This window comes from Suncus etruscus, chromosome 6, assembly GCF_024139225.1.
Source record: "Suncus etruscus isolate mSunEtr1 chromosome 6, mSunEtr1.pri.cur, whole genome shotgun sequence".
Classification (NCBI taxonomy): Eukaryota; Metazoa; Chordata; class Mammalia; order Eulipotyphla; family Soricidae; genus Suncus; species Suncus etruscus.
The window spans coordinates 129,171,953-129,199,550 of record NC_064853.1 but is presented as its reverse complement, the minus strand read 5'-3'; the positions used below and the strand labels follow the sequence as shown (position 1 = coordinate 129,199,550).

At 34.7% G+C, this 27,598-nt stretch overlaps 1 protein-coding gene across 1 annotated transcript in view; it reads left to right on the top strand.

Moving 5' to 3' along the window:
- Positions 1–27,598, top strand: part of GABRG2 (gamma-aminobutyric acid type A receptor subunit gamma2) — a 117,313-nt gene that overhangs the window by 33,656 nt on the left and 56,059 nt on the right. The window contains exons 2-6 of the mRNA XM_049775675.1: positions 2,036–2,187; positions 3,881–3,948; positions 5,971–6,191; positions 9,511–9,593; positions 11,343–11,480. Coding sequence (XP_049631632.1) covers positions 2,036–2,187; positions 3,881–3,948; positions 5,971–6,191; positions 9,511–9,593; positions 11,343–11,480 — 662 coding nt within the window. The remainder of the gene's footprint in view (positions 1–2,035; positions 2,188–3,880; positions 3,949–5,970; positions 6,192–9,510; positions 9,594–11,342; positions 11,481–27,598) is intronic.

Below are 27,598 nucleotides of genomic sequence, written 5' to 3'. Positions count from 1 at the left end.
AGCGGCGTTTGCCTTGCAAGCAGCGGAACCAGGACCAAAGGTGGTTGGTTCGAATCCCGGTGTCCCATATGGTCCCCCAAGCCTGCCAGGAACTATTTCTGAGCAGACAGCCAGGAGTGACCCCTGAGCACCCAAGCCTGCCAGGAACTATTTCTGAGCAGACAGCCAGGAGTGACCCCTGAGCACCGCCGGGTGTGGCCCAAAAACCAAAAAAAAAAAAAAAAAAAAAAATCCTCATCTTTGCAGTTTTTAATGATGAGAGATAGAAAGCATTTTTTCATGTGAGATGAGATTATTTTGTTCACCTAAGTATATGTATTCTCTTTTTTTATTTCAGTTATCCGTATATAAGAAGGCATCAGAAATATGAAAAACATCAGTCAGCAATGTTTTTATATGAAACAAGCTATTTGACTACTGTGTGGCATCTGGTATATAATGACTCTGAGGCAATTATTAGTGCATTTCTGGAAAGTGCATTTCTTCATAGCCAGAATCCCTAATGTATTTTTTTCAACTCTCCCAGATAATAGTAATGACTATCACACATACTCCCATGCTCAGAACTGTAATTGTTAGTATATAAACAAGCAAGCACATCAAATAATTTAATGCCTAAACTATTTTAGAAGAATGTGTCTTTCTTGGAAGGCACATTTGTATGTGAAAGAGAGAGAAGGAATGGAAAAAGGAGAAAAAGAGATACTTTAAAATAAAAGATTCTTTGGGAGCCAGGAGCTCTAGCACAACAGGTAGGACATTTGCCTTGCACACAGCTGACTCAAGTTCAATCCATGGCATTCCATATGGCCCCCAGAGACTGCCATGAGTAATTTTAAGAAAACTGTACAAGAGCCTAAAAGAAGAAGGCATTATGCCACAAGTCTTTTTATACAGTTTGATCCTTTATGCAGCACTCTCACAAAAATTACTTTTTTTTTTTAATGTTCTTCATAAACCAGGCAGGTTGGTGGGAAGAACACCAACTATGTATAAATTAAAAATAACTGGAAACATGGTTGTTTGGAAAAGCAGGACATTTTTAGAAAACTGGAGATACCACTTTTATTTCTTTTAAGCATTATTTATTGATTGATTGGTTTTGGGCCACACCCAGTGGTGCTCAGGGCTTACTCCTGGCTCTGCACTCAGAAATCGCTGCTGGCAAACTTGGGGACCATATAAGATGCTGGGAATTAAACCGGGTCCCTCCTGGGTTGGCCACATGCAAGGCAAATGCCCTGCTGTTCTATCTCTCTGGTCCCTGGAAACTTCACTTTTAATGTTTTGATCTACTCTCTGCAGTTCAGTTAGCTTAGTCAGGGAAACTTTATACTGTCATTTTTCTTTCCCTTTTGGTTTTTTGGGTCACATCCAGTTAAGGTCTTACTCCCTATCTGCACTTAAGTTTGGGGGATCATATGCTATATTTGGGATGAATCCCAGTCATTGCATGCAAGCCAAGTATCCTACCCATTGCACTATCAGTTGCTGTTGCTCTTATCACTTCTTTTTGCTCAAGAATGTTTTGTACAGCCCTGGGGGTTTTATATAAATATATATAACAGGCTCTTAAGTAAAATAGTTACTGATATTAAAAAAATTTATTCTAAGACCATTTTTATTTATTTTTTTATTTTGGTTTTTGGGCCACACCTGGTGGAACTCAGGGATTACTCCTGGCTCTGCACTCAGAAATCACTCCTGGCAGGCTCAGGGGACCATATGGGATGCTGGGAATCAAACCCAAGTTCGTCCTGGGTTGGTCACCTGCAAAGCAAACAAACACCCTACTACTGTGCTGTCTCTCCGGCCCCCTCAAGACAATTTTTAAAAATTATGTTCCCAACAGTTTAAGGAGCTAGAATCTAGACTAACATTCTGATGAGTTTTCACTGTAATTATTCTAATATGTTCTTATAATTTTGACTACTTCTTTCCTACTGGTACTCCATGGATTAAAAGTCTACTTGTATGTTGATTTCATATCTCTCTCTCTTTTTCTCTTTCGCTCTCTCTCTCTTTCTATTGTTAGCCTCACTAGCCAGAAATCTGATGATGACTATGAAGATTATGCTTCCAACAAAACATGGGTCTTAACTCCAAAAGTTCCTGAGGGTGATGTAACTGTCATCTTAAATAACCTCCTAGAAGGATATGACAATAAACTTCGTCCTGATATAGGAGGTATGTTAATTGGGTCTGTAATGTGGTATGGAGGGAAGTTCCTATTATACAGGCCTATCAAAGTTGAAGAAAACATCAGCATGATACAATAGCCAGAAGATTTCAAACACTATGATTAAAAGATCAATAAAGTAGAAATATTCAGAAGTAATACTCATTGTATATATTCAGTAGTAATTTTCAGAATATTCTGAATAGTCAGAAGTAATATTCACTCAAAGTGATGTTAAATTCAAAGGATTTTTTTCTCAGTGAGGTATGAGAGCTAGATATGGATATTTTGGGGGGAGTAATGGTACAGTGAGAAGGGCATTTCTAGCATACAATTGACCCAGATTTGGCCCCTGGCATCCTATAAGGTCCCCTTAGGTTGCCAAGATTGAACCATCAGGGCCAACCAATACAGTAAGCTCTAAACACTGGATGTGACCAAATATATAAACCAGATAAAAACAAAAAAAAGAAATGAATATTTTCCTAGATAGTAAGACAAAAACTAGAAGAAACTTCATGCTTTAAAAAAAATCAAATAGAAATAATATATTGGTTACCTATTGCTGTCATAAATGTTCAGAATATCACATTGGCAGACAATTATAATATTTGTTTCAAACTCTACCAAGGATAATTCAATTAAAAGCAAGCCCAGATAGGCCAGCTCATTTAGGAGCATTGACAACTTTCTGCCCCTGGTTCCAGCAACTTGCTGGGAATATGTATCTCATGGCAACAGTAAAAAGCAAAAGAGAAAGTAGAAGGGCATCCATTTTATCCTTGGAATGAACCGTCAGATTTTATTGGCCTCATTTTCATAGCTAAAGCAAGTCAGATGATCAAACCCAAAATTCAAAAAGCAGAAAAATATTGTCCTTGTTTGAGGAGAAGATAATGATATAGATGCAGAGTATAGAGGAGAATTTAATGGACCACAGAGACTTAGAGGATGGCACATTGAATGAAAAAGATAAAGACAAGGGAAATGTCCGTCTGGGAAACTCTGAATATTATGAATCCGGTTCATTAAATGTTAAATGAAAATGAAGCACAGGCATTTGGTCATGGATGTAATATTAAAGATTGGTAATATCAGTCTTCTTTGACAAATAGGTGTGTATTGGTTTCCATATGGCTCTTTTGTACTATTTGATGAGACACCGAATCCATTAAGTCATTAAGGAAGATTGATTTTGTGTTGGCCAGAAGTTTATGAGGATAAAGTGTTCATAAAAAAGAATCAACGGCAGGCAGTGTTTTAGAGATAACTCATAGTATTTCTTGCTGTTTCTGTATACTTATGGTTTCTTACATGTATTTTTTTTCTGAGTCACTTAGTTAATTTTGTTCATGTATTATTCACTGTTCAAATTGATTCTTGAGCTTGAAGAAAAAAAATGTCAGAGTTCAAGATACCTGAAAGGAAGATAAAGAGAAAAATGAGCATGTTTTTCTCATTTGTTTATTTTAAGTTTCAGAAGAATAATCAGTATCAAACTTGTACTCTGCTTTGCTGTGTATGTTTCAAAAAAGAAAACTTCTTTGAAAAAATTAAGTTATTCAAATGTGGTGAATAAGGCACTGGCTCCAAAGTAATTTCAAATAAATCACTTTTAACATAGCAAAATAAATATAAGTAAAGACTAAAGCACTGAATTAGTGTTTTTCCATTTTTATATTCTCTTTGATTTTCTTGCAGTGAAACCAACATTAATTCACACAGATATGTATGTGAATAGCATTGGTCCAGTGAATGCTATCAATATGGTAAGTTAATCATAGTTTTCTTATATTTTTAATAAATTACAAAAGAAAATGTGGTATCATAGAAATAAAAATATTCAGAAAGGAAGATATTTCATTTCCACCATTTCTCAATTGCAACACAAGGATAACGTTTTAAGATTTGCAATTAAAATTTAATGTAAACATATATAATATTATGTTTTGTACTATTAAACTTCAGCATCCATTGCATATTGGCAAATATTGCTTACTAAGAAATATGATATATTGTTTCATTACTTTTTAAGTTATTGATAGTGTGAGGAAAGCATGATTTGTCTCAAAGCAGAAATGTAATATTGTCCTGAAATTAGAGTTTAGAGTATGCTAAACATGTGAAATGAGGTACTGTAATTTTAAAAGGTAATTTGTTAGCCTCTTGTTAACACTATTGGGTCAGTGAGATAAGAAACTTCTCAGGGTAATTAAAAAAAGTATATTCTGCCTGCATACCATGCAAAGACATTTACTTGGTTGACCATTAAACAGATTTCAACCTGTCATACATTCAGCTGAAATTTACAGAATCTTGAACCTTTTGATATAAATTGTGTTTTTGAACAGCATGCTTATTTAAACCAAGAACTTTATATTTAAAAATTACTAGCCTCCAGAACAACTGTCTCATGGTCATGATATGTGAAATACTGATATAAAAAATCATAGCTATTAATTTTTGTTTCCTTTACGTATTTTAATATTAAAATAGGGATCAAAATAATTGTCAACTAATAAGTTAAAAAAAATTAAGGTAATTAGTTGTCCCCTTTTGACAGACGATATATGGACTGAAATTTGAAATTATGGTACCAAGGGGATCTGACTTAACCTATGAAGATGTAGTTAGTGACAGAGACATGTGGCAAAAGTATAGAATAATGTAGATGAAACAAATAAAAAAAGTCTCACTGACAGACTATGTATTCAGTCTTCTGTATGTTATATATTAACAGTGAGGTGAATTGGGAATTAGACAGTACATGTAGATTACTTTCATTCCCAGCCCACATTTTATAAATTAAAGGAAACAGCCTTTTCTCTTTTTATTTCCTCTTTTATGCACTTGACTAAAATCACAAAATGATGCTAAAGAAAATCTAAATGTTATAGGCCAGAATTTGTGTCTTCTGACTCCAGGCATATTCGTCTGAATTTATATCACAACCCTCCTAAATTTAAAAATCAATCTTTTGGCATATTAATGGCTTTACAGTCATCTGTCTATCATAGGTTCTGTGGTAGAGATTTGGAAAATCTGAAATATTGTCTTTTAGTTCACTTACTTTCTCATGTTTCGAGAAAATGACAATTGTGATAATAGTCAAATAAATAATTTTTAAATTGACTGTTTACCACACTCCAGACCTGCAACAAAAACTTCATGTAGAACCTATTTGTTATCTTCACAGTAACACATAAATTAATTTCTTTGAGATTCTTGTTTAGTGACAAGGCAGCAGCACCTCCATAGCTCTGATTTGGAACTATTTTGGGTGTTCTGGACTTTCATCCACTTTATTTCACTGGTTCTACATAGATGATTATAGTTTCTTTAAGAGATATTGGCAATGCCTGTTCTATTTTTTGTTCTCCCAAGTAGGGACGATGTGGGGAGAATCATTCATACTATTGACATCTAGAGGCTTGGAGACTGGCATCGAAGCATAGACAAGACAGCTTTCCATAGCTGAGATTTAGCTTGTCTCAAATAACGTGGAAAAATGCTTTATACACTCAATGCCATGGACTGTACCAGGGCTGTGATATTTTTCCAGAATCAGTATAAATAGGTTTCTTTCCCATAAAAATATCATATAGTGTATAGAAAATGGGTGAGTCAGTAGTCTCCTTGGCATATTTTTACTTTCCTTTGGAGTATTTAAAACCCAAATTGCTTCAAATTGGCACTGAGAATAGAAACCAATAAATGCAAATCAATGCTCTACAATACAGTCCTACTGTATTTAAAACAAAGTTTGATTCCATCTTTTTTCTTTAAAACAGGAATATACAATTGATATATTTTTTGCCCAAACATGGTATGACAGACGTCTTAAATTTAATAGCACCATTAAGGTCCTCCGATTGAATAGCAACATGGTGGGGAAAATTTGGATCCCAGACACTTTCTTCAGGAACTCCAAAAAGGCTGATGCACACTGGATCACCACCCCTAATAGGATGCTGAGAATTTGGAATGATGGCAGAGTTCTCTACACACTAAGGTATTTTTTGGTATATGAAAGAATACTAGGTGAAAGTAAAATTACACACTTCTAAGACAAGAACCAAATGTATGCATTCATGAGGGATAACCTGTTGATTAAAGTAGTATATGGCTTCTTTAAAGGAGGGAATTTTGATGGTTCTGTGAGAAAATAAGAATCTTTACATCTGGCCTGGATTCATAGCATAGAAGTAGGACATATGCCTTTCATGCAGAAGGATGGTGGTTCGAATCCCAGAATTCCATATTGTCCCCGGAGCCTGCAAGGAGCGATTTTTTGAGCATCGAGCCAGGAGTACCCCTGAGCACAGCAGGGTGCGACCCCCCCCCCAAAAAAAAGAATCTTTACATCTGGCATTAAAAACAAAGTGCTACTTGACTTGTCCTTTGAAAACTCTCAGTAGCACAAAAAGGAAAGAACTTAAGGAAGTCATATACTTCTGAACCAGCCTTGACTTTTCTGTGTACTTTAAATTGAAATATACTCATTCCTACAATTACCAGTTGATAAGGAGGAAAGTGTCTTTATTTCCAAGTAATAAAACATAGTTTTTGATGTTGTTGGTTCTTGTGTATTTTTCATTTTTCAACTGCATGAGTTTTATTGTTGGATAGGCTTACTGTATAACCTACCGTGGGACTAGACATCTCTTGGAAAAACTTGAAGAAGTTATTGTTTATCTTTTTACTTTAAATATTACCATGGGGCGGCATTGGTGGTCAGAAGGTTGCACTGGTGAGGGGGGGTTTTTGTTCTTTTGGTGACTGAAGCCCAACTACAGTCCTGTTTGTAATCATAGTGTTTAAAGAAAATAAAGAAAATAAAATTAAAAGAAATTGACTTAAAATGATACAGAAGCATGCAAAATAGAAAGCAGGCTTAATAAAAATTAAATAAAAATAAATATTAACACTGGGAAGGTTTTGCCTGCCTTAGTTTTTTTCCATTACCATATCATATATACATGCTTATAAAATGGTTTTACATTAAAGTTGCTTGCTGGTGAGGTGAGTATATCCTTTCATTGTTGCTCTTGTGCTGTGTTTGTTGTGATAGAGCTGTTGCCACCAGGGGCCAAGATCTTTGGTGCCCAGATCGTGCTGATCAGGTTCTGTGGTACACAAGGGCTATGTGGTGACAGGAATGAAGCCCAGGGTTGCACATACACAGGATAGGTGCTAAGCGCCCTCCTGTGAAACTATCATGACACCAACAGTATATTCTTGATCAACATGAGAGATATAAATTCACAGCATTAAGAATCAGAAAAATTGACTTTTGTTCTGACTAAATATTTTTCTCTTTGCATAAATTAAGACAACTCATGAATATTTAGAGACTATAAACCAACTGGGAGATACCTTAGAATGGAAAGAGTTACTCAGATTTATTATGCAATAAGTTTGGTGTTTAGCTTTCTTACATTTTTTTAATATTGGGTTACACCCAACAGAGCTCAGGGGTTAGCTCTGGTTCTGAGCTCAGGGATCATAATTGGCAGGCTCGAGGTAATAGATGGTGTGCTGGGGATCAAATTTGGGTAGGCTCTATGCAAGGTAAATACCTTCCAGTTATACTATCACTCTGGCCCCTTGCTTGGTATGGTTTTACTTGAAGAAATCGGGTAAAAGTTGATCAAGACAATTGGGAATAAAGCAGCATTGCCTCCACTAGCATTTCCACTGCCCAATATACTCAGTTCTATGGTTGAGCAAATTTTTTTTAAATTTTATTTTATTGAAACAATTGTGATCTACAGAGCCCTTCATAGTTGAATTTCAGATGTATAATGAATCAAGGCCATTCCCATCACTGGTGTCAACCTCTCTCTACCAATGAACCCAAAGTGCATCCTATACCACCACCTTTTGACCCCTGGCATGTTAGTATAACAGGCCCATTTAAATTTAGATTTGTTTAAATTTAAATTTTTAAAGTTTAAGTATCTTGATTCTATTGTCATTGACTTTGGCTTGGATATTTAGTTCTGTCCTATTTTTCCCCACCAGTGCATCTGAGACCACTAGGCTGCTGGACCCCAGCCTTTCTTTCTTCCTTTTACTTTTATAGAAAAAATGTAGACATATGAAGTAATCTGTGTCCCAAAGTTCTATAAAAAAAAGATGGAGGCCCTATTTAAAAGATAAGAAATATTGAGTAAAAACAATTTAAATCTCCATCTTTGGAAACAGATACATACAGATACTTTGGCTTCAAAGTTCAACTCAACTACTAACCTTGTCTCTTTGTACAACTTAAAATATTAAAAAATTAATAACACTGAATTTTCATAGTGCCACACAAGTCTCTGGGTGTGACCTTCCCCAAGACAAAACAATAAGAATGAACACTTTGCCATTGTAAGTTTTTTATGTGTGGGGTTTTTTTTGGAGGAGGGGGAACACACCATGTCTTATTATTCTTGGCTCTGCATTCAGAGATTACTTCTGGTGAAAAAAGGGGACAGTATGGAGTGCTGGGAATTAAACCTGGGCTGCAGGCATGCAAGGCAAGGGTCCTACCTGCTGTGCTATCTTTCCTTCCTCTTTTTGAATTTTTTTTAACCATTTCAATTTTTTAATTAAATCTTTTTTTTTTCAGTTCTCCAAAGGGTATTTAAAACTGTGAGATGCTTTTTTTATCTTCTCCTTCCAGGAGTCTCAGCCTATAATGAGACCCACAACATCCAAGTGTTTAATGATCACCTAGATAGAAACTAATTGAGACTCACAGGCAAACATTTTTATGCCTGTGTATGTGCCATGAGATATTCTTCCACTCTATAACATCCTAATAGCTTCTTAGTGTTCCATTTTAAGAATGCATGATACTACACTGTAAAACACAGTATTTTTAAACTCACATATAATAATTTAAAGCTAACAGCTAACAAGTACTTAGAAACAGTAGGTTCTGCTTTAATTAGCAGATTAGATAGAATTATCAGCATCCATTTAAATGCAAACAGTAAATGAACTTAAGTTCCTAAGATAGTTTGTTCTATTAAATAAGTTAAATATATTCATAGAACAATCAGCTTGTAATTAATTTGCCAAAAATATGTGATCTTACATTTTGAATAATGGAGTTAAGGTCAATGAGATTCTATGATTGGGTCTGTAAAAATAAATGGATTATATTAACTCTTAAAATATATTCTCCTGGACTGAGTAGATGTCTTCTGGGAGAATCATCTTTGTAATATGAATAAAAATGTAAAATTAATTCTCAAGTAACAAAGATGAATGTTCCATAGAAATTGTGATCATATACATTTTAGAACTTCACTAAAATCTCTATGTTCTTTTTTCTTTAGGCTGACAATTGATGCTGAGTGCCAGTTACAGTTGCATAATTTTCCAATGGATGAACACTCTTGCCCCTTGGAGTTCTCCAGTTGTAAGTACTATGCTTATCTTCTCTATCCCCTCTCACCTAGTCTGATTGCAATGTCAGCTAACTGAGAAGTACTGAGAGTGCCCAACTATAGAGAGCTGTTGTTGACTTTGATGGCTTTTTTTTCACTCTAACCCTTCTGTACCTATTAACATTATTCCTAACACAAAAATAGATTTATTTGATGAGGCTAATAAATCACTTATTATCATTGTGCAAACTCAGAAAACTGTCATTTGTTCCCTAGATCTTATGTTGAGAAGGACTGCCTGGTCTCCATAGAAAGGGACAATGATAAATTATATTCCTTATGCCCCCAGTGGTCATGGAAGAGCAGAGAAGTATGTTTGCTAGTTGTTTTCTTTCAGAACATTTCAGAATATGGGCTCTGCACTCAGAAATTGCACCTGGCTCGGTGGTATTATCCCCATTAAATTTCTACTTACCTAATTTTAAATCTTAACAATTTTTTTATTTAACCAACTTTATTACATACATGATTGTATTTGGGTTTCATTCATGTAAAGAACACCACCCATCACCAGTGTAACATTCCCATCACCAATGTCCAAAATCTCCCTCCTCCCCACCCAACCCCTGCCTGTACTCTAGACAGGTTTTCTATTTCCCTCATACATTCTCATTATTAGGATAGATAAAAGCTGGAAGTTACAGCTCACCTCATGAAGCTCACCGCAAACAGGGATGAGTTTAGTTAAAGAAATAACTACCTTTTGAAATCTTAACAATTTGACAACAATAGTAACATAAATTATTGAGATTATTTTATTCACTCACCCTTTAGTCCATTTGTATGCCTGTTTAATATTATGTTTCTCTTATTAACACCCATCACCAATGAAACAATATATTTTATATACTATTTGTATGTACTACTCACATCTTATATTTCACCTCTGTTAAGATATGTATATAATATATAAAAGACCATGTGCTATATACCTTCAATAAAATATTTGGTTTTGGTCTATACCTGGTGGTGCTCAGGGCTTACTCGTGGCTCTGTGCTCAGGGATCACTTCTGTTTGATCAGGGGATCTATATGGGGCACCAGGGTTGAATCTGGTTAGATACACACAAGGCTGTAGTAGCTCTCTGGTCCTTCAATGTAATTTTTAATTTGTTTATGCATCATGATTACAGAATTGTTCATGATTGGGTTTTATTTATACAATATGCATCACCCTTCACCAGTGCACATTCTCTCCACTAATGCCCCCAATTTCCCTCTCACCCTCCTCCCTGCCTACCTCTGGGCAGATATTTTACTTCTTTCTCTTTTCCTTTATTTTTTCCCTTTTTTTGTTTTTTGTTTTTAATTTTTCTTTTATTTTTTGAGGATCACACCCAGTGACACTCAGGGGTTACTCCTGGCTATGCGCTCAGATATCACTCCTGACTTGGGGGAACATATGGGACTCCAGGGATCGAATCGAGGTCCATCCTAGGTCAACCTCATGTAAGGCAAATGCCCTACCACTGCAATATCGCTCTAGCTCCTATTTTTTTTGTAGTAATTTTGAACTTATAAAAAAAATCTAACATTTATTACAATGTCATATCATTGTATTTATTTGCATTACTGTGATGCTCTTTAGACAAGGAGCTTCATTTAAATTATAATTCCTTTTTTTTTTTTGTACCTTCTCCTTTGGCTTGTTTATAGAAGATGGCTGCTACATACATTCATTTATAACCATATTAAATGTGTGCTTTTCCATTTCATGGCAGATGGTTACCCACGTGAAGAAATTGTCTATCAGTGGAAGCGGAGTTCTGTTGAAGTTGGTGACACAAGATCTTGGAGACTTTATCAGTTTTCCTTTGTTGGTCTGAGAAATACCACTGAAGTAGTGAAGACAACTTCTGGTATGTTGTACTCAAAATGATTTTTGAGTGCCCCATGGCAGTTAAAATTTAGGCATTTATAATTCAGAAAGATTTTCATTACTTTTCTACAATTGCTTCTTGAAAATTCAGTGCAATGTTTTATTTTATAATATATGTGTAGAAGTAGATTATATCACATTGAAGCACAATAAATCAAGGTCGATTATTAGTTTAAATTATGATTATTATTTTTTTTTTTTTGGTTTCTGGGTCATATCCAGAAGCACTCAGGGATTACTCCTGGATCTGCTCAGAAATAGCTCTTGGCAGGCATGGGGGACCATGTGGGATGCCAGGATTCGTACCAACGCCAGTCCTGGGACAGCCATTTGCAAACACCCTACCTCTGTGCTATCTCTCTAGCCCTATTTGTTTAAATACTTAAGTAAAAATGAGAAGCAATTACTAAGAAAGAAAAAACATAGAGATAGTTTTTTGTTTTTTGTTTTTAAATGTGTTTCATGGGGCTGTAGCAATGGCGCAAGCAATAAGGTGTCTGCCTTTCTTGTGCAGCCTAGGAAGATGGATAGTGGTTCTATCCCCCCGGCATCCCATATTCGTCCCCCAATCCAGGAGTAATTTCTGAGCGCATAGCCAGGAGTAACCCCTGAGTGTCACCGGGTGTGGCCCCCAAACCAAAAGAATTATATGTTTCATGGGGCCAGGGTGGTAGCACAGTGGTAGGGCATTTGCCTTGCATGCGACTGACCCAGGTTAGGTTTAATCCTAGGCATCCTATTTGGTCCTCCGAGCCAGCAGTGATTTCTGAGTGCAGAGCCAAGAGTAACTCCTGAGCACCTGCAGGTGTGCCCCCCCCCAATAATGTGTTTCAGAATACATTAAAATGGCACTTGAAGTAATCTAAGGGGGGATATGAACTTTTTAGAAATATAGAAGTAACCGTGGTGAATAAGGACAATTTCTCCATTTAGTAATTTAGCATTTTGAACTAGTTTCTTTAGTGAATAAAGGAATGGGCTTTTGCTTTAAAGAGACACAGTGATATAATATGTCAGGAAAATTTTTTGAGTAAATTTTGAATCTCTAAGGATCAGTTTTCACAGATGCCTTTTGTGAATAAAAAAGATCTGTGGTGCAGACATACTGTGTTAATGAAAAATAAATGCCCAAATTATTACCTCTAAGTAAATGATGGCCAAGAAAAACTAAAATTTTGCATTTTTATATAAGATTTTGTGATTTTTAATGGTATTAATTGATTTTAAAATTCAAGCCATGCTGTACATAGTTAAACCCCAGATCTAATCTTATGCTTTTATGTTCACTGAGTGACTATGAACCTTCTGTATTCCTGACTATATTCTCCATACAGATTAGGTTTCAACTCCCAGTTTCCAACTATTTTTCAACTGATGTGAATTTGAATATGTCCCCATTTCAAATATAAGCATTCTATTTTCAGTTTGCCATCTCTTAAGACCTTTCTTTTGAGAAATACTTATAGCATACATGCTCAATATTTTTTTTTGGGCCACACCCATTTGATGCTCAGGGGTTACTCCTGGCTAAGCGCTCAGAAATTGCCCCTGGCTTGGGGGGACCATATGGGATGCCGGGAGATAGAACCGCGGTCCTTCCTTGGCAGACACCTTACCTCTAGTGCCACTTTACCGGCCTCATGCTCAATATTTTTCTCCTGAAATTTATAGAAGATACTTTTGTGTTGACTAATTTAGAATAAAGACTTAGTATATAAAGAAATAATTATGAAGCAAAAGATATTCCTTCAGAAACACCACCCTTTAAGTCAAATAGTAATCAGACACTAATATTATTGTCAACATTTGCAGATTTCTTCTAGAGACACTTACAAAAAATCCTGAGTACTTGTGTATATTTTTGACAAGTGGTCTTCTGTTTTCTTATTCATTGGAAATCCTGACTGTCAAGTCCTAGAACTGTCTTCTGGAACCCAAAATAGAGGCTTAGGAATGTCTTAGAACTGAAGTTTTGCATCTGTGAAAAGAACACATGTAAAAATAATATTCAATTCTGCAGAAAGAGAAATTGGTGTTAACTTCTGTTGTATATTCATGTTTCTATAATTATTCTAGCACCCTCAAACATAACCCATAAACTCATGACTAGCAGATCTTTTGTTCAGTCATTTTTAATCAAGTGGCATTCAGAAGGTGGTAAGAGAATGATTGGCTTCTTATCGCTGCTCCTAATATAACCTTTTCCTTATTGTTCCTTTTTGAGAATAAGTGCACTGTCTGTTAAGAAGAATTTCCAGAAGAAAATGATTCTTTTACTGAATGCATGAGTAGGAAACCTTCCAAGCCATCTTATAAATGTCTTCCTATGGAAAATCACAGTAAAACTGCAAAGACAACGGATTTGGTAGAGTAGTATCATAAAATTGAGCTCATGGGGTCTGAGTGGTGGCACAATGGTAGGGCATTAGCCTTGCACGTATTTGACCTAGGACGAACTGCTGTTAGATTCCCTGGCATCCCATATCCCCCAAGTCAGGAGCGATTTCTGAACTCAGAGCCAGGAGTAACCTCTGAGTGTCAGGGGGGTGTGGCCCAAAAAACAAAAAATAAAAAATGGATAAAATAAAATAAAATTGAGCTCATAAACTCCTTTGTGAATATTAATTTGACTGTTTGCGTCCACTGTTATCTTTTTCACCCCTTAATCTCTCTAGTGACACTTTGTGTACAGTTACTGCCTCTGTGAAGAGAACTAGCTGAAAAAATAATCCAGAACTGATACTGCCTATTATTGAGCTGTTAGATTTTCAAATAACTGAGTTATTTCTGTTTGTCCTCTTGCTTGATAGCTGAAATCAGTTCTATATTCAAAACACAACTCCATTATTTCTTAGTGGCTACAGGGGAGTTCTATTGACATTTTTCTTGGAAAATTTTCAGAAAGTTTGCATCTTAGCTCTTATTGCAATGTGGTTTTCTCCTAGACTCCTAGTCTACATGCATCTCCTTCTGAGAAGTGAAACTGGATAAGAATAGTCTACAATGTCACCTTGCTGATTGTAGGGTTTTCTAGCTTTGATTTTGTTTAAGTTTCCCTTTCATGGCTTTTGCATTTGGTTTTGTTTTTTGTTTTGATTATCAGAGAATAATGAAAGGTGAGGAAAGGAAATCAGTCTGGATTTGTTGATGATTGGTTTTCTGGTGTCAAAGATTGAACTTAGGGCTTCACAGAAGTTAGACATGCACTCAGCTCTTGACTTCATCTCCAGTACTTTCCTGAATTTGTCACAATCAAAATGCATCAGTATGGTTTCTTTCTTAGTATGTTTTTCTTTAAGTTGATTTATTATTATTACCACAATGTTTTAAGGGAATATTCACAATTGGAAAGCAAGAAGCATTTGACAAAAAAATAGATATATAATATATATATTAATAAAGAAAACAAACATCCTAAATTTTAATGGTACATAATGTGTCTCCCAACTCTGAGTTTATTAAAAAAAAGAGAGAGAGAAAGAGAGGAAAGGAATTTGAGGACTGGGAAAGTACAAGTAACCTCAAAGGAAAAGATTTCTTGACATAGTGAAAGAGAAGGACCATTTTACAGGAACAATACAAAAAAAGCCCTATGAACTTCTATGCATTCATATGCTCCTATTGCAGCACTATTTACAATATCCAAAACTCTAGAAACAACCCAAGTACCCAAGAACATATGATTGGCTAAAGAAACTATGGTACATCTACACAATGCAATGCTATGTAGCTGTTAGGAAAAAAATGAAGTCATAAAATGTCCTTATCCATGAATGGGTATGGAGAGTATTATGCTGAGTAAATTGAGTCAGAGGAATAGGCACAGAATAATCTCATTCATTTATAGGATATAAATATATAGGATATATAATATATAGGATATAAATATATATAATATATAACATATATATAATATAATATAACATATAAATATATTTATATATAATATATAAAATATATATAAATATAATAACAATATAAATATATATAATATAATATATATAGGATATAAGAAAATAAAAAAATTATGTGGTAATAATATCCTGAGACAATAGAGATGAGGACTAGGAGAACCAGCCCATGGGAAGAAGCAGTTAAGGTAAGAAAGGGAACTCTGACAAAGATAGTTGGAACTGATCACCCTAGACAATAACTGGATTTTGAACAGAGGGTATGCATATAGTAGCCATTCATTAACAATAATGCAAACCACAGTGTCTAAAAGGAAAATAAAAGGAAGACATAAAGACAGACAAACACAGAGAGAGGGAGAGAAAGAGCGAAAGAGAGAGAAAGAGAGAGAGAAGTAAATTGCCTTCTCTAGAAGCAGGCAGGGGGGAAGGGTAGGAGGGAAACTAAGGAAATTCATGGCAAGAAATGTTCATGGGTGAAAGAGGGTGTGCATTGTAAGACTGAAACTCAATTATGACCAGCTTTATAATCATAGTGTTTAAATAAAAGGAAAAAATTATAATTTTCTTATGATGCAATCCATTGTATTGGCTAATCCTTATACATACCACCAGAATCATTTGTCTCATCAAATGTTCTAGATCACTCTTGAGAAAAAATATCACTTGAGTGGTAGATTCAGAAGATGTGAAGAATACCTTTAATTGATAGCCAGTACATCATAACATCCTGGGTCCAAGATTTTCCCCTCAAAACCATCATCTCTTACTGATTGCTCTATAACTGGTAATAGCACCCTCGTTGTCCCAACAAGCCAGGCTAACATTCAGAGCCACATCTCTGCCTCCCACATCTAATGAATCACAGAGGCACTTATGCTTCTGAAATGTCTTGTGTAACTGTCCTCTTTTTCAGTTGTCATTGCCACTGTCCTAGTTCACAACTTTGTCTGTTTTCATCTGTACTGCATTAGAAGCCTCTTAGGTTTCGTACCCACTACCTTTCTTACAGTCTATCAATCAGAATAATCATTAAAAATCTAGTGTTTATCAAGGACTCCATGCATCAGAGCAAATGCGTTCTCCTGGGTTTACTTCAGTGCTTTAAACTAGAGTCACAAGTGCTATCACCAGCCTTGAAGTTATTGAGATGGGTAAGGAGACTAAGACATGGGTGATGGTGGGGAGTAGGAGGGTTGAGTGGATTCTTTCATTTTCAGTATTTGGCCACTAGAGCTGGAACAGATTTTAGTGGTTGCTCTCAAACTCATGCTCTTAATCACTCCAGATTTTATTCCCACTGTGACCCAGCAAGTCTTCCTCAAGTCCTGACTTCTAGCCCTGTCTCAAGAACTTAGAACAACAGGGAAGAGACACTACAACAGTGGAGGAGGGAAGCTTTCAGCTGAAAGGCAATAAAGGGTTTCACATGGAATCCTATTACTGTAAACCACAGTGTCAAAAGTTATATTTTTAAATTTAAACTATTTTTTATTTTTATATAGTCATCGTTTGAAATTAGAAGTTCTTCATGATTGGGTTTCAGACATACAATGTTTAGGCATCAATCTATTTACCAATTCCACTTCTCTTCACCAATTTCACCCACCCTATTTTTCCTTCCACCAGTATGTTTCTAGATGAGTATTTTGTTAGTTTTATAATATAAGTATTTACACCGTGGTTTACAATACTGTTGTTGATGGGGTTTTATACATAGCACAGTACCACTTTTTAGCACCATTTCCTCCTGGTTGAATGCTTTCCTCCACATGGGCGAGTCTTTCCCCCACTTGCTATACAAAAGGTTTGTTTGTTTGTTTAAGCACTGTGGTTACAAAATTGTTCATGGTTGAGCTTCAGCAACACAATGTATACTACCCCTTCACCAGTGCACATTCCCTACCACCAACACCATTGTTTCTCTCTCATGGTCTTTTCTACCTGCCTCTGAGGCAGATATTTTAGTTCTTTCTCCCACTCTCTCTTCCTTTTTCAGCATTGTGGTTTGCACTAATTTTTTTATGAAGGGGTACCAGGCATATCACTTTATCCTCTTGCAGCACCCAGTTTGTGTCCAGAGTGATCAGTTCCAACTGTCATTGTCAAAACGAACCCTTCTTTACCCTAACTGCACTGCCATAGACTGGTTCTCCTGAATCTCATCTCTTTTGTCTCTGAATATTATTTCCATATTATCTTTTATTTTTCGTATGCACCATAAAAGAGATTATTCTGTCTATCCTCCCTCTGACTCATTTCACTCTCCATATCCATCCTATCTATATTAGCAAATTTCATGACTTTATTTTTCTTAACACCTGCATAATATTCCATTTGGTAGATGTACCACAATTTCTTTAGCCATCTACATGTTTTCAGGCACTTGAGTTGCTTCCATATTCTAGCTATTGTGAATAGTGAATAGGAATTCAGAGAATTTTTCTTTATAGTGTTTTTGGGTTCCCAGGGTACATTCCTAGGAGTGGTATTGCAGGGTCATACAGAAAACAGAAGCTCAGTTTCTGGAGTGTGTGTGTGTGTGTGTGTTGTGTGTGTGTGTATGTGTGTGTGTATATGTGTGTGTGTGTGTGTGTGTGTGTGTGTGTGTGTGTGTGAAGTGACTCCCCTAGAGGCAGATGGTTGGCTGTGGGGTAAAGGAGGAGGAATGCAGACTCTGAAGACTTAACTGACTTTAATATCAACACAGCTTAGGAGAGACATTAGAAAAAGGTTCTCTAGGACCAGGCAAGGTTCAGGTTTAAATAATTTATTTCAATGAAATAATTCAACTAGCTAAATTATTATATCGGAGGCTTTACTGGCAATGCTAAGGGCTACTCCCAACTCCGCAGCAGGGACCCCTGGTGGTTCATATTGCTTAGGTCACCATTCAAGGTAGCAGGGATTCTAACCTGGACAGTCACATATAAGGCAATTGCCTTACTTCCTGTACTATTTCTCTAGCTCTGTAAATTAATAAGGTCAATAATACCACTTGCTCTGAGAATTAAGCATGATACATTATTAAAATGACTAAATTTTTTTCAATACAGAGAAAAGACTAAGAAAAAGAATAGATCACTATTAGTATCATATTATCATAATCTCATGAATAATTATTTTTCTCACCAATTTTTTTATTTCTTTAACTCTCTAAAAACATTTTAATTGCTTTGTAAAATATAATATCTCTCTCTCATCCTCATTTCTACAAATTGCAGATTTCACAACAGAATCCTCCTTTAATCACTTCTATATCCATGATGCTATTAGTATGGTGGTTTGCTTGGAGTTTTTGATTAAGAAGTGGTGATTGAATTGATTGCTTCTGACAATTATATTGATTTTCCTTTGTAATTTACCCCTTTGATTTAAAATTTAATGCCAAAATCTATTACATTTTTATTATTCATTGCTGTCCAATCATCTCTATGATTTTTAGTATTAAGCAAAAAACTTTATTTTTACATGCTCTCATCATGAAGTGTGTGCTAAAAAATGGCAAATGAGTTTATGAAGGAAACATATTGTTCATGTAATCTTATTGTTACTGTTATGATTTAAAGGAAATAATATTAATATTAGAACATCCCTAAAATTTCCATATTGCTGTTTGTGACTCAAGCACATGTATTTGGTGAGATACTGTTAAAAGTTTTGACATAGCCACACTTATTAACTATTATTTCTTTATGTCTGTCACCCACATTTTGGACTTCATATGCTACTTACATTTTCTGCTTTTATTACAAGAAACACATAAATATTAAAAGCCACCGTGCTTTAATTTATCTAACTACCTGACCATATCATGCAGAAGATAAACTTTAGAAATACCAGCTCCATGTTCCTTATTTGGTTTTCAAATATGTGTATTTTCAGAATCATATACAGGCTGTATCTTAAAACCTATCATTGTGTCCACCCTATCTATATTCATTGATGCTTTTGTACATAAGCTGTTTTACTTCTGGTCTTTGTGAACCTATCTGCATTATGAAACATGCCAAAGTTACATGCCAAGGTCAGGTATAACCTTCTTTGTCTATTTTAGACCACAGCATTCATTTACTTGTTTATTAATTCCACCAAATAGATAAAGTATATTTTAATTGAGACTTCATGGGACACCAGGGAAAAACATAAAACTTATTTCTTCATCCAGGTAAACTTTTGTGTGGATGGGGGTGAGGCAGTAAGAATAGATACAACTAATAATGCCTTTTCCCCATGGGAGCGAAAAAAATTACCCTAAATTATAGAGAGTAAGCAACTTCAGTTTAATCAATAATATGCATTTTAAACTATCCAATCAAACTGGTAGCTTAAAATAAATCAATTGAAAAATGGCATAGTGGTAGATATTTATTTTATTTTTAAACTGCAGTTTAGAAAAAGTACCTATGAGAGGAAAATGTATAAATTATGTAACAAATACTGAGCGGGGAGCAAATGGAGGAATCACTGACTCTTAAAAACAAAATTCTTTGTCTGCAAAATAAATGCAGTTGACTATATGTGACTTTAATGTCATTGCGCTTAGAACACATGATCTTTGATATAACAAAGGCCAGAGTGTAGATGTCCTAACATAGAAATTGTTTTATTTATGAATAAATGTTTTTCTAGAATCTTTTTCTCTCATTAGGTTTTCAGCATGCTTCAAAGCAAGTCAAATGCAAAAAAAAAAAAAATTAAAAAGAAAAAAAAGAGAAAATAGGAACCAGAAATTTCTGACATTTAGATCTTAAGCTTAGGTAAATAAGTTTTACTCATCTATTTGTTCTTAGTGATAAGCTATTACATGTTATTGTTATTTTAGTTGCAATGCTAGAATACATAGTTATATTCAAACACCCATGCTGGAATTTTAAAATTCAACATTGTGATGAAATTCTCTAATGGATGGATAGTACTGGAGAGTGAAGAAATGGAAAAATTTAAGGAATACTGTTTCGTTTCCAGGTGACACCTGTCATTTCTCCTTATTTTCCCTGGGTCAGCCAATGTGCATGCTCCACGGAAGCAAAAATAAAACTGGAAAATGTAGCTCAGCATAACTAGGAAAATTTTTATATGTTTCTAATCATCTCTACAACATTTAATGTAATTTTTTATCATAACAGGCTCTGAAAATGGTACCATTTCCATTTCACAGATGAGCCCATTTAAGGAAATAAATACTTTATTCTAGAATATTCAGTGAGAAAGAATTACTTATCTGGATGCTATATTTTTACTCTATTTTCTCTCAGAAATACCTTAGCTAAAAAAATGTAGAGATAGAAATTTTCCTAAATTTAATCATAATATTAAATAGTTGAAATAATTTAGAAATAAAAATTTTACAGTGAAGTTAAATAATAGCATTCAATATGCATCAACAAAATGTTCAGCTGTATGAACAGCAATTATATTGACATTAGTATTGCAATAGTAAATGAGCAATAGTAAATTATAAACTTAATTTAGCAGCAATATCCTTTTATTTCTCAGAAACATACTTAGTGCTTATGAGACTTAGTATTCACCTGCTACTTGGACCTGTGGGTCCTACATCCATATCAACCTTAATTAAGAAACTGTTGGAATCAGTATACTTGTAAGAATTTATTCCCCATTGTGGGAAATCTCATTTAGAAGAAAACATAATAAAAGGTTTAGATGATTGCTATTTACAATCATTTTGAGGAGGAATATCTTATTTTGACCTTCGTCAAATCCAACCAGGTCAAGACAACATTACTTTTATCCAAGTTTTTGGTGTTTTCTATTTAATTGAAAATTTTTTATCTTGCTACATTTAAAAGACACTTTCTTCTATGTGTCTGATGGCTTCGATTCCTCTTATCAAGCTGCTGACCTAAAGTGAATGTGAAATATTCTGTATTTTATTTGAAAATACAAAAATATGAATGATAGAGACTTTTAGGGCTTGCTCCTGGCTCTGTGTTCAGGACTCAGTCCTGTGGAATACATAGAGGGCCATTATAGGGAGTATGGGACTGAATCCATGTAGGCCATGTACAGATATCAGTCTTAACACATTAAATCAGGGAAGATTTTTTCTTTTTAATACAGTTAAATAATCCCCCCTTCTGTATTTTGAGTTTTCTGTCAATAATGCTATTCAATGTTATGAATATGCAAATATAAGCAAATGACACCAAAAACTACAAAGAGCCACAAGAAAGTCATGAGAAAAATATTGATTAAAAATTTTAACTTTGTTTTATTTATTTTTATATTTTTCTTTTCTCTAACTTTATTGTATTTTAAATAAGACCGTAGCACCTTTTTTACATGAGGATTTAGGAATGCATTTGCCAGATATACAAATTAGGGCTATCCAGAATTTGCTGGCTGCCACTTATATAATCTGTGTTATTTAGAAAATCAAGAACAGACCACTTTATTAGTCCATTTTAGAAGCAGAAATTCATTAGAAAAATCCCCAGATAAACAATATTTAGATGATTCACTGTAATATTTTCATTACTTGTATAATGAATTTTCTGCTATTCAAAGCTTAACATTGTTTGCTCCTTGATATATAAAGCAGATCATATTTGTCTAATTGTGTACATTCCACTTCCATATCACAATACTTATGATTCTTTTGCTTTCAGAAGAATACATACATTTTAAAAAGTCTTTTTTGTAAAATTAAATTTACTTTATTTAAAGAGCATGTATCACATAGTTGGCATAGTTGATCATTATAAATGTATTTTCTGATAAATGGGAGAAAAACTAAAAGAGAAAAAAAGGAAAAAGGAAGTAGAAAAAGAGTAGAGCAACAAGCAAATTTGTAAAAACTATTTTAGCTCCAATGAGATCATTAAGTTATTGTCAGAAGTTTTAGTATGCACTTGTTGCTAGTTGACCAGTCTGTCACTTCATTTCTTTTGAACATCAGATGGCTTCAGAAACACACTCGCTTCTAAATTGTTGTTTCCCTAGTGGAATGACAACATTTCAAGCACTATTTCCAGGATTTCCAAACACTCTTGCTGATATGGTGGCTTTTGTGAGGCATGTTTTTAGTTGTCAGGGCTTCCAGAAATACAAGAGAACAGGGTGGGAATGCCCACATTCACTCTAACAAAACCTATCAGTCCAAATTCCAGCATATATGGATTTTTAGTCAGATTGGTATTTCTGCAGAGAACATTAGAGGAGTGGTGAGGCAAAGCTATTGATGAAACAGTGATTATGGATGATGGTAGTAGCAGGTGTGGCTATGTAGGGCAGGGAGTTGGACTACCCTTTCTTTCCTAGATTGCCAGCATTCATCTGTATAACCTGTGTACCCATAATTTTTTATAGCTTGGCTTACATCTCTTTCAAGAATAGAGTGATTCTTTGTAGCTGGCTGGATGCAAACATGGTGACCAACTTTGCTAATATTTTCGTTTGTTTTGTTTTTTAAATAAAACAGTCATTCTCTGTGATTCTTAAAACCTAATAGTTTTGGCCCATATGACTTTTCCCCTCAGTTTTATATGATATATTGTTATATATTCCAATAGTCATAAATATGATACAACTATATAAATACTGGAGTTCATCAAATAATGACTTGATGAGACTTAAATTTGGAAGCTTCAATTTATTTAGAAAACTAAATTTACAGAAATAGTTTCCAAACATGATTTCTACTCTACCTATACTCATATAATGTATAGCACCATACATTTTGATATTCAACTTTACATATACTTTTCATTGCTAGGTAATGAAAAGCTATCTAAAATAAAAGACAACATAATTTATAAGTTGTGCAATAGTTTCTAATTAAATAAGGATGTTTAACTTCCATACTTTAGTCATGAAAGCAATTGTAACTTTATTAGTATGAGAGTGAAATTTGATGATGGAAAGATAAAATTGTAGGGTTAATTTAAAAAAAAATAAAGTCCGAGGCAGTGGAGCAAGTTGTAGGACATTTGCCCTATGCTTGCTAACCTACGATGGACAGTGGCATCCCATATGGTCCCCCAAGCCAGGAGCGATTTCTGAGCGCATAGCCAGGAGTAACCCCTGAGCATCACCAGGTATGGCCCAAAAACCAAAAAAAAAAAAAAAAATCAATTCCAATTGTAAGAATACTTGCAGGCATATTACAATAAAGAGGTAAGTCACCATTTGTAAAATGCTCACTAATTCTCAGTCTATCTTAGGCATGGCCAGAATTTAAATTTGACTTTGTTAACAAACATTGAACAATTCAGAGAATTTATGTAGAAACCTTAAAACTTATTTGTGCCATAAAAATGCAGATCTTTGTCTGAATGCACTGATACATTTTTGTTTAAATATGAGGTGCATGCATTCGCCAAGGATACTGATGTTCCTACTTCTCTGGGTTGCATATTTATAATTATTCATCTTATTTTCAAAAAGTTTTGTTTACTAAGGCACTGTGGTTTACTACTCATAGTTTACCTTTCAGGCATACACTGTTCCAGCAGTTTCCCAGTTGAGGCCACTAGTGTAAACTTGCAAAGATCATTTTTAAGTTTGATTCTTGTAGGTTCCATCTTATTCATTCAGTATTGTTGGATCTGAGCCTTAGATACAGAGATATACCACTTCTTTATACCACCGATGTGCCCAAGGCTCATAACTCCCTACCCTTATTGTTTTTTGTTTACCCCTTCATAACCTTCAATTTCTTGCAAACCCTGTCCTTCTCAATTATTACTGGAGAGTCAAGAGTGATCTAGATATCATCCTCCCTTTAATACTTTACATTCCCTCAGCCTGCTATCTTACATACCACAGATAAGAGAGGTCATCCGGTATTTTTTCTTTGGGCTTACTTCTCTACACATCAACTCATGCCTTCCTAGTTGCAGTCAATTGTATGATTTCATATTTTCTTTATAGCTTCATAGTATTTCACTCTAAAATATATACCACACCTTCATAATCCTTATAATAAATTCACCTGTTATTGGGCATCTAGGTGGAATCCATACCACAGTTCTTGTTCTAAGTGTTGCAGTGAGTAATTGTGTACATCTGTGTTTTAATGTTCTGCAGGTAGATACCAAGGAGAGGGATGCTGACTCATAATGGCCATTAAATTCTTCCTTTTAAAAGAAATACCCATACTGTTTTCTTTCCTTTTCCTTTTTTATTTTGTTTCTGTTTTTAGGCCACACCTAGTGGTGCTCAGGGTTTACTCCTGGCAGACTTGGGGAAACATGTGGGATGCCAGGGATCAACCCAGATCAGCCATGTGCAATCAAACACCCTACCTGCTGTGCTATCATTCCAGCTCTGCATATTGTTTTTTATAAGCACTGTAGCAGATGTTCCCACCAAAAGATAGAGTTTCTTTATCATTACACCCCCAAGCATTTTTCTTCTTGAATGACTGTTTCCTTGTTTTGGAAAACTATGTTCATCACTTATGAAAATCAAGGAAAATAAAAGATACTAGCTTCTCAAGTGAGAGTGTGTGTGTATATGTATGTACATATATACGTATATATGTATATACATACACATATATACTTACATATATGTATATACATATATACATGCATATATACAGAGATATACAGATATCTGTATATATACATATATGTATGAGGAAATGAAGGATATTTACCTCTGTCATGAAGCAATAGTATGAGAAAAATATTAGAAATGTGATGGTTTATTTATTTTTAACATAAGTAATACAAGTTGATTTTAATTTTATTCAGTTACATCTACTATCCACATTTATGGAAGATGAAATGGTCTTCTATTTCTTTAAAAATGTTTGAATTTAAACAGTGTGATTTACAAAGATATACGTAGTTGAGTTTCAGACATGCTATGTTCAATCCCACTGCTTCTTGTTAACCTCTCTACATGAAACTTTCCTATCATACCTCCCCCTCCCAGCCTGCCATAACAACAGGCATCTTATTGATGAAAATTAAAAATAATTTTGTTAATTTTTGAGTACTATATATCCTGGATATCAACCCTTTATCTGATGTGTTGAATGAAAATATTTTCTCTGACTCAGTTTTTTTTTTTTTAGTTCATTTCTTTTTTCACACAGAAACTTTAGTTTCACATAGTCCCATTTGTTTAGTTTTGACTCCATAGCCTTTGGCATTGGCATTGTATCACTGAATAATCCTTTGAGGTCTATGTCTTAGGATGTTCTGCCTATTAGATTCAGGTCTGATCTCAAGGTCTTTGATCCACTTTAAGTTGACTTTTGTCAGGTATGAGATATAGTGGGTTCATCTTTAATTTCTTACACATTATCCAAATATCCCAACACCACGTGTTGAAGAGGTTGTCTTGATTGCATTTCATGCACTTATCTCTTTTGTCACTCTCTCTCTCTCTCACTATATATGGATATATATGGGGGCTTGTCCTTGGATATTCTATTATGAATTATTGGTTACAGAATCTGTCTATTTCAGTACCACACTGAAAAGTCGCTATGGCTTTATAGATAAATAGATTCAAATTAGGTAATAAAATGCTTGCCAATTTCTTATTTATCAGTGTGGTTTTGGCTATTCATACATATATAATATAATGCTATTATATATTATATATAATGGTTTTGGGGCCCATACCCTGTGATGCTCAGGGGTTACTCCTGGCTATGGTCAGAAACTGCTCCTGGCTTGGGAGACCATATGGGATGCCAGGGGATCGAACTGCAGTCCATTCTATGTTAGTGCATGCAAGGCAGATGCCCTACCACTTGCACCACTACATTGGCCCCTATTCACATTTTTTTAATGATTTTATACAAACTCTATAATTAACTATTCTGAGTCCTTGAAGAATGTTGTCTGAATATAGATAGGAATTTTATTGAATCTATATAGTAGTTCAGATAGAATAGTCACATTGATTCTTTCAACCCATGAGACTGGAACGTTTTTTCATTTCCTAAGGTCTTGTTCAGTTACTTTCTTAAGTGTTTTGATATATTCATGGTATATATCTCTCAACTCTTTTGTTAAGTTGATTCCTAGGTACTTGGTGTTTTTGGAGACTATTTTAAATGGAATAGACTCTTTGCCTGGAAGATAAATTTTCAATTATGTTGTGAATATATAGCTACATCAATACATGTAGCCTTGTCTAGATTTTTCTCTTTATTCTGTTCACATTTGAGCTGCCATAAGCATTGCTACTGTTTTTATGCACATTACTGATTAGCAGTCTTACACAACAATTAATACTTTGTTATAATTTTCTGAAGCTCTGTATAGTTGTGTTTCTGCAGTAAAAATCCTCTTAATTTTTCGTGATGAAATGAGACAGCTGAAGGGATAGCAACTGTGACTGTATTTGACTTTGTTGATTTTCTGCGTCTGTGTCTCTTAATAACCTTGAGCCAGTCATTTTTTTTTTCTTTTTTGGCCCTCAATTTTTTTTACCTAAAAATATAAAATAAAATTGGATTGAATTTTAAAATCTTTTTAGCTCCTATAATGTATGGCAATTTTTTGATATTTAGTATTATATAAAGCAAACTTTGGGTAGATATTTCAGTTGTTTTTAGTTTTTAGTGTCCCTGTGTATCCCTTACAGACATATCTTCATATTATTCTTCAAGTTTCAGAAACAAACCAATCTATTTGTTTTTCATCAAATATAGAGAATTTTGGTGGCAATAGTGGGGGCAAGTGGCCCACGGTGTTGCCATGGAAATGGTTGGTAAGTTAGTGGAGTACTAAAAGAAATGAATTTGGCATGGGAAAAATAGGCCCACTGTGGGTGTGAGTAGTGGGTGTGGGTGTTAATTGCACTTCCTGTGAATGAGGGATTAGGAGAGGATGAAGATAGGACAAGGGCTGTGACAAGGCTTTGTGAGAGGGGAAGGAACAGACACTTTGCGTCCTCAAGGAGAAAGAACACTTGTAATCAAAAGAACCTTAATATGAATTTAAGGTCTAGAATGACATTGCTATTTTTAAATAGCTTAATTATACAACTTAAGTACATTAAATAAAATTGAGGCTACCATCTCCACAGCAAAAATATTAATAATAATATGTGCCAGAATTTGTATGCTCTTTAATATACATAATTTCATTTACTTTCCACAATAATTTTAAAATATGATGTGCACTCACCCTACCCTACCTTTATTTTTTTATTTTTATGATATACCAGCTGTACTTAGATCATTCTTGGTAGTGCT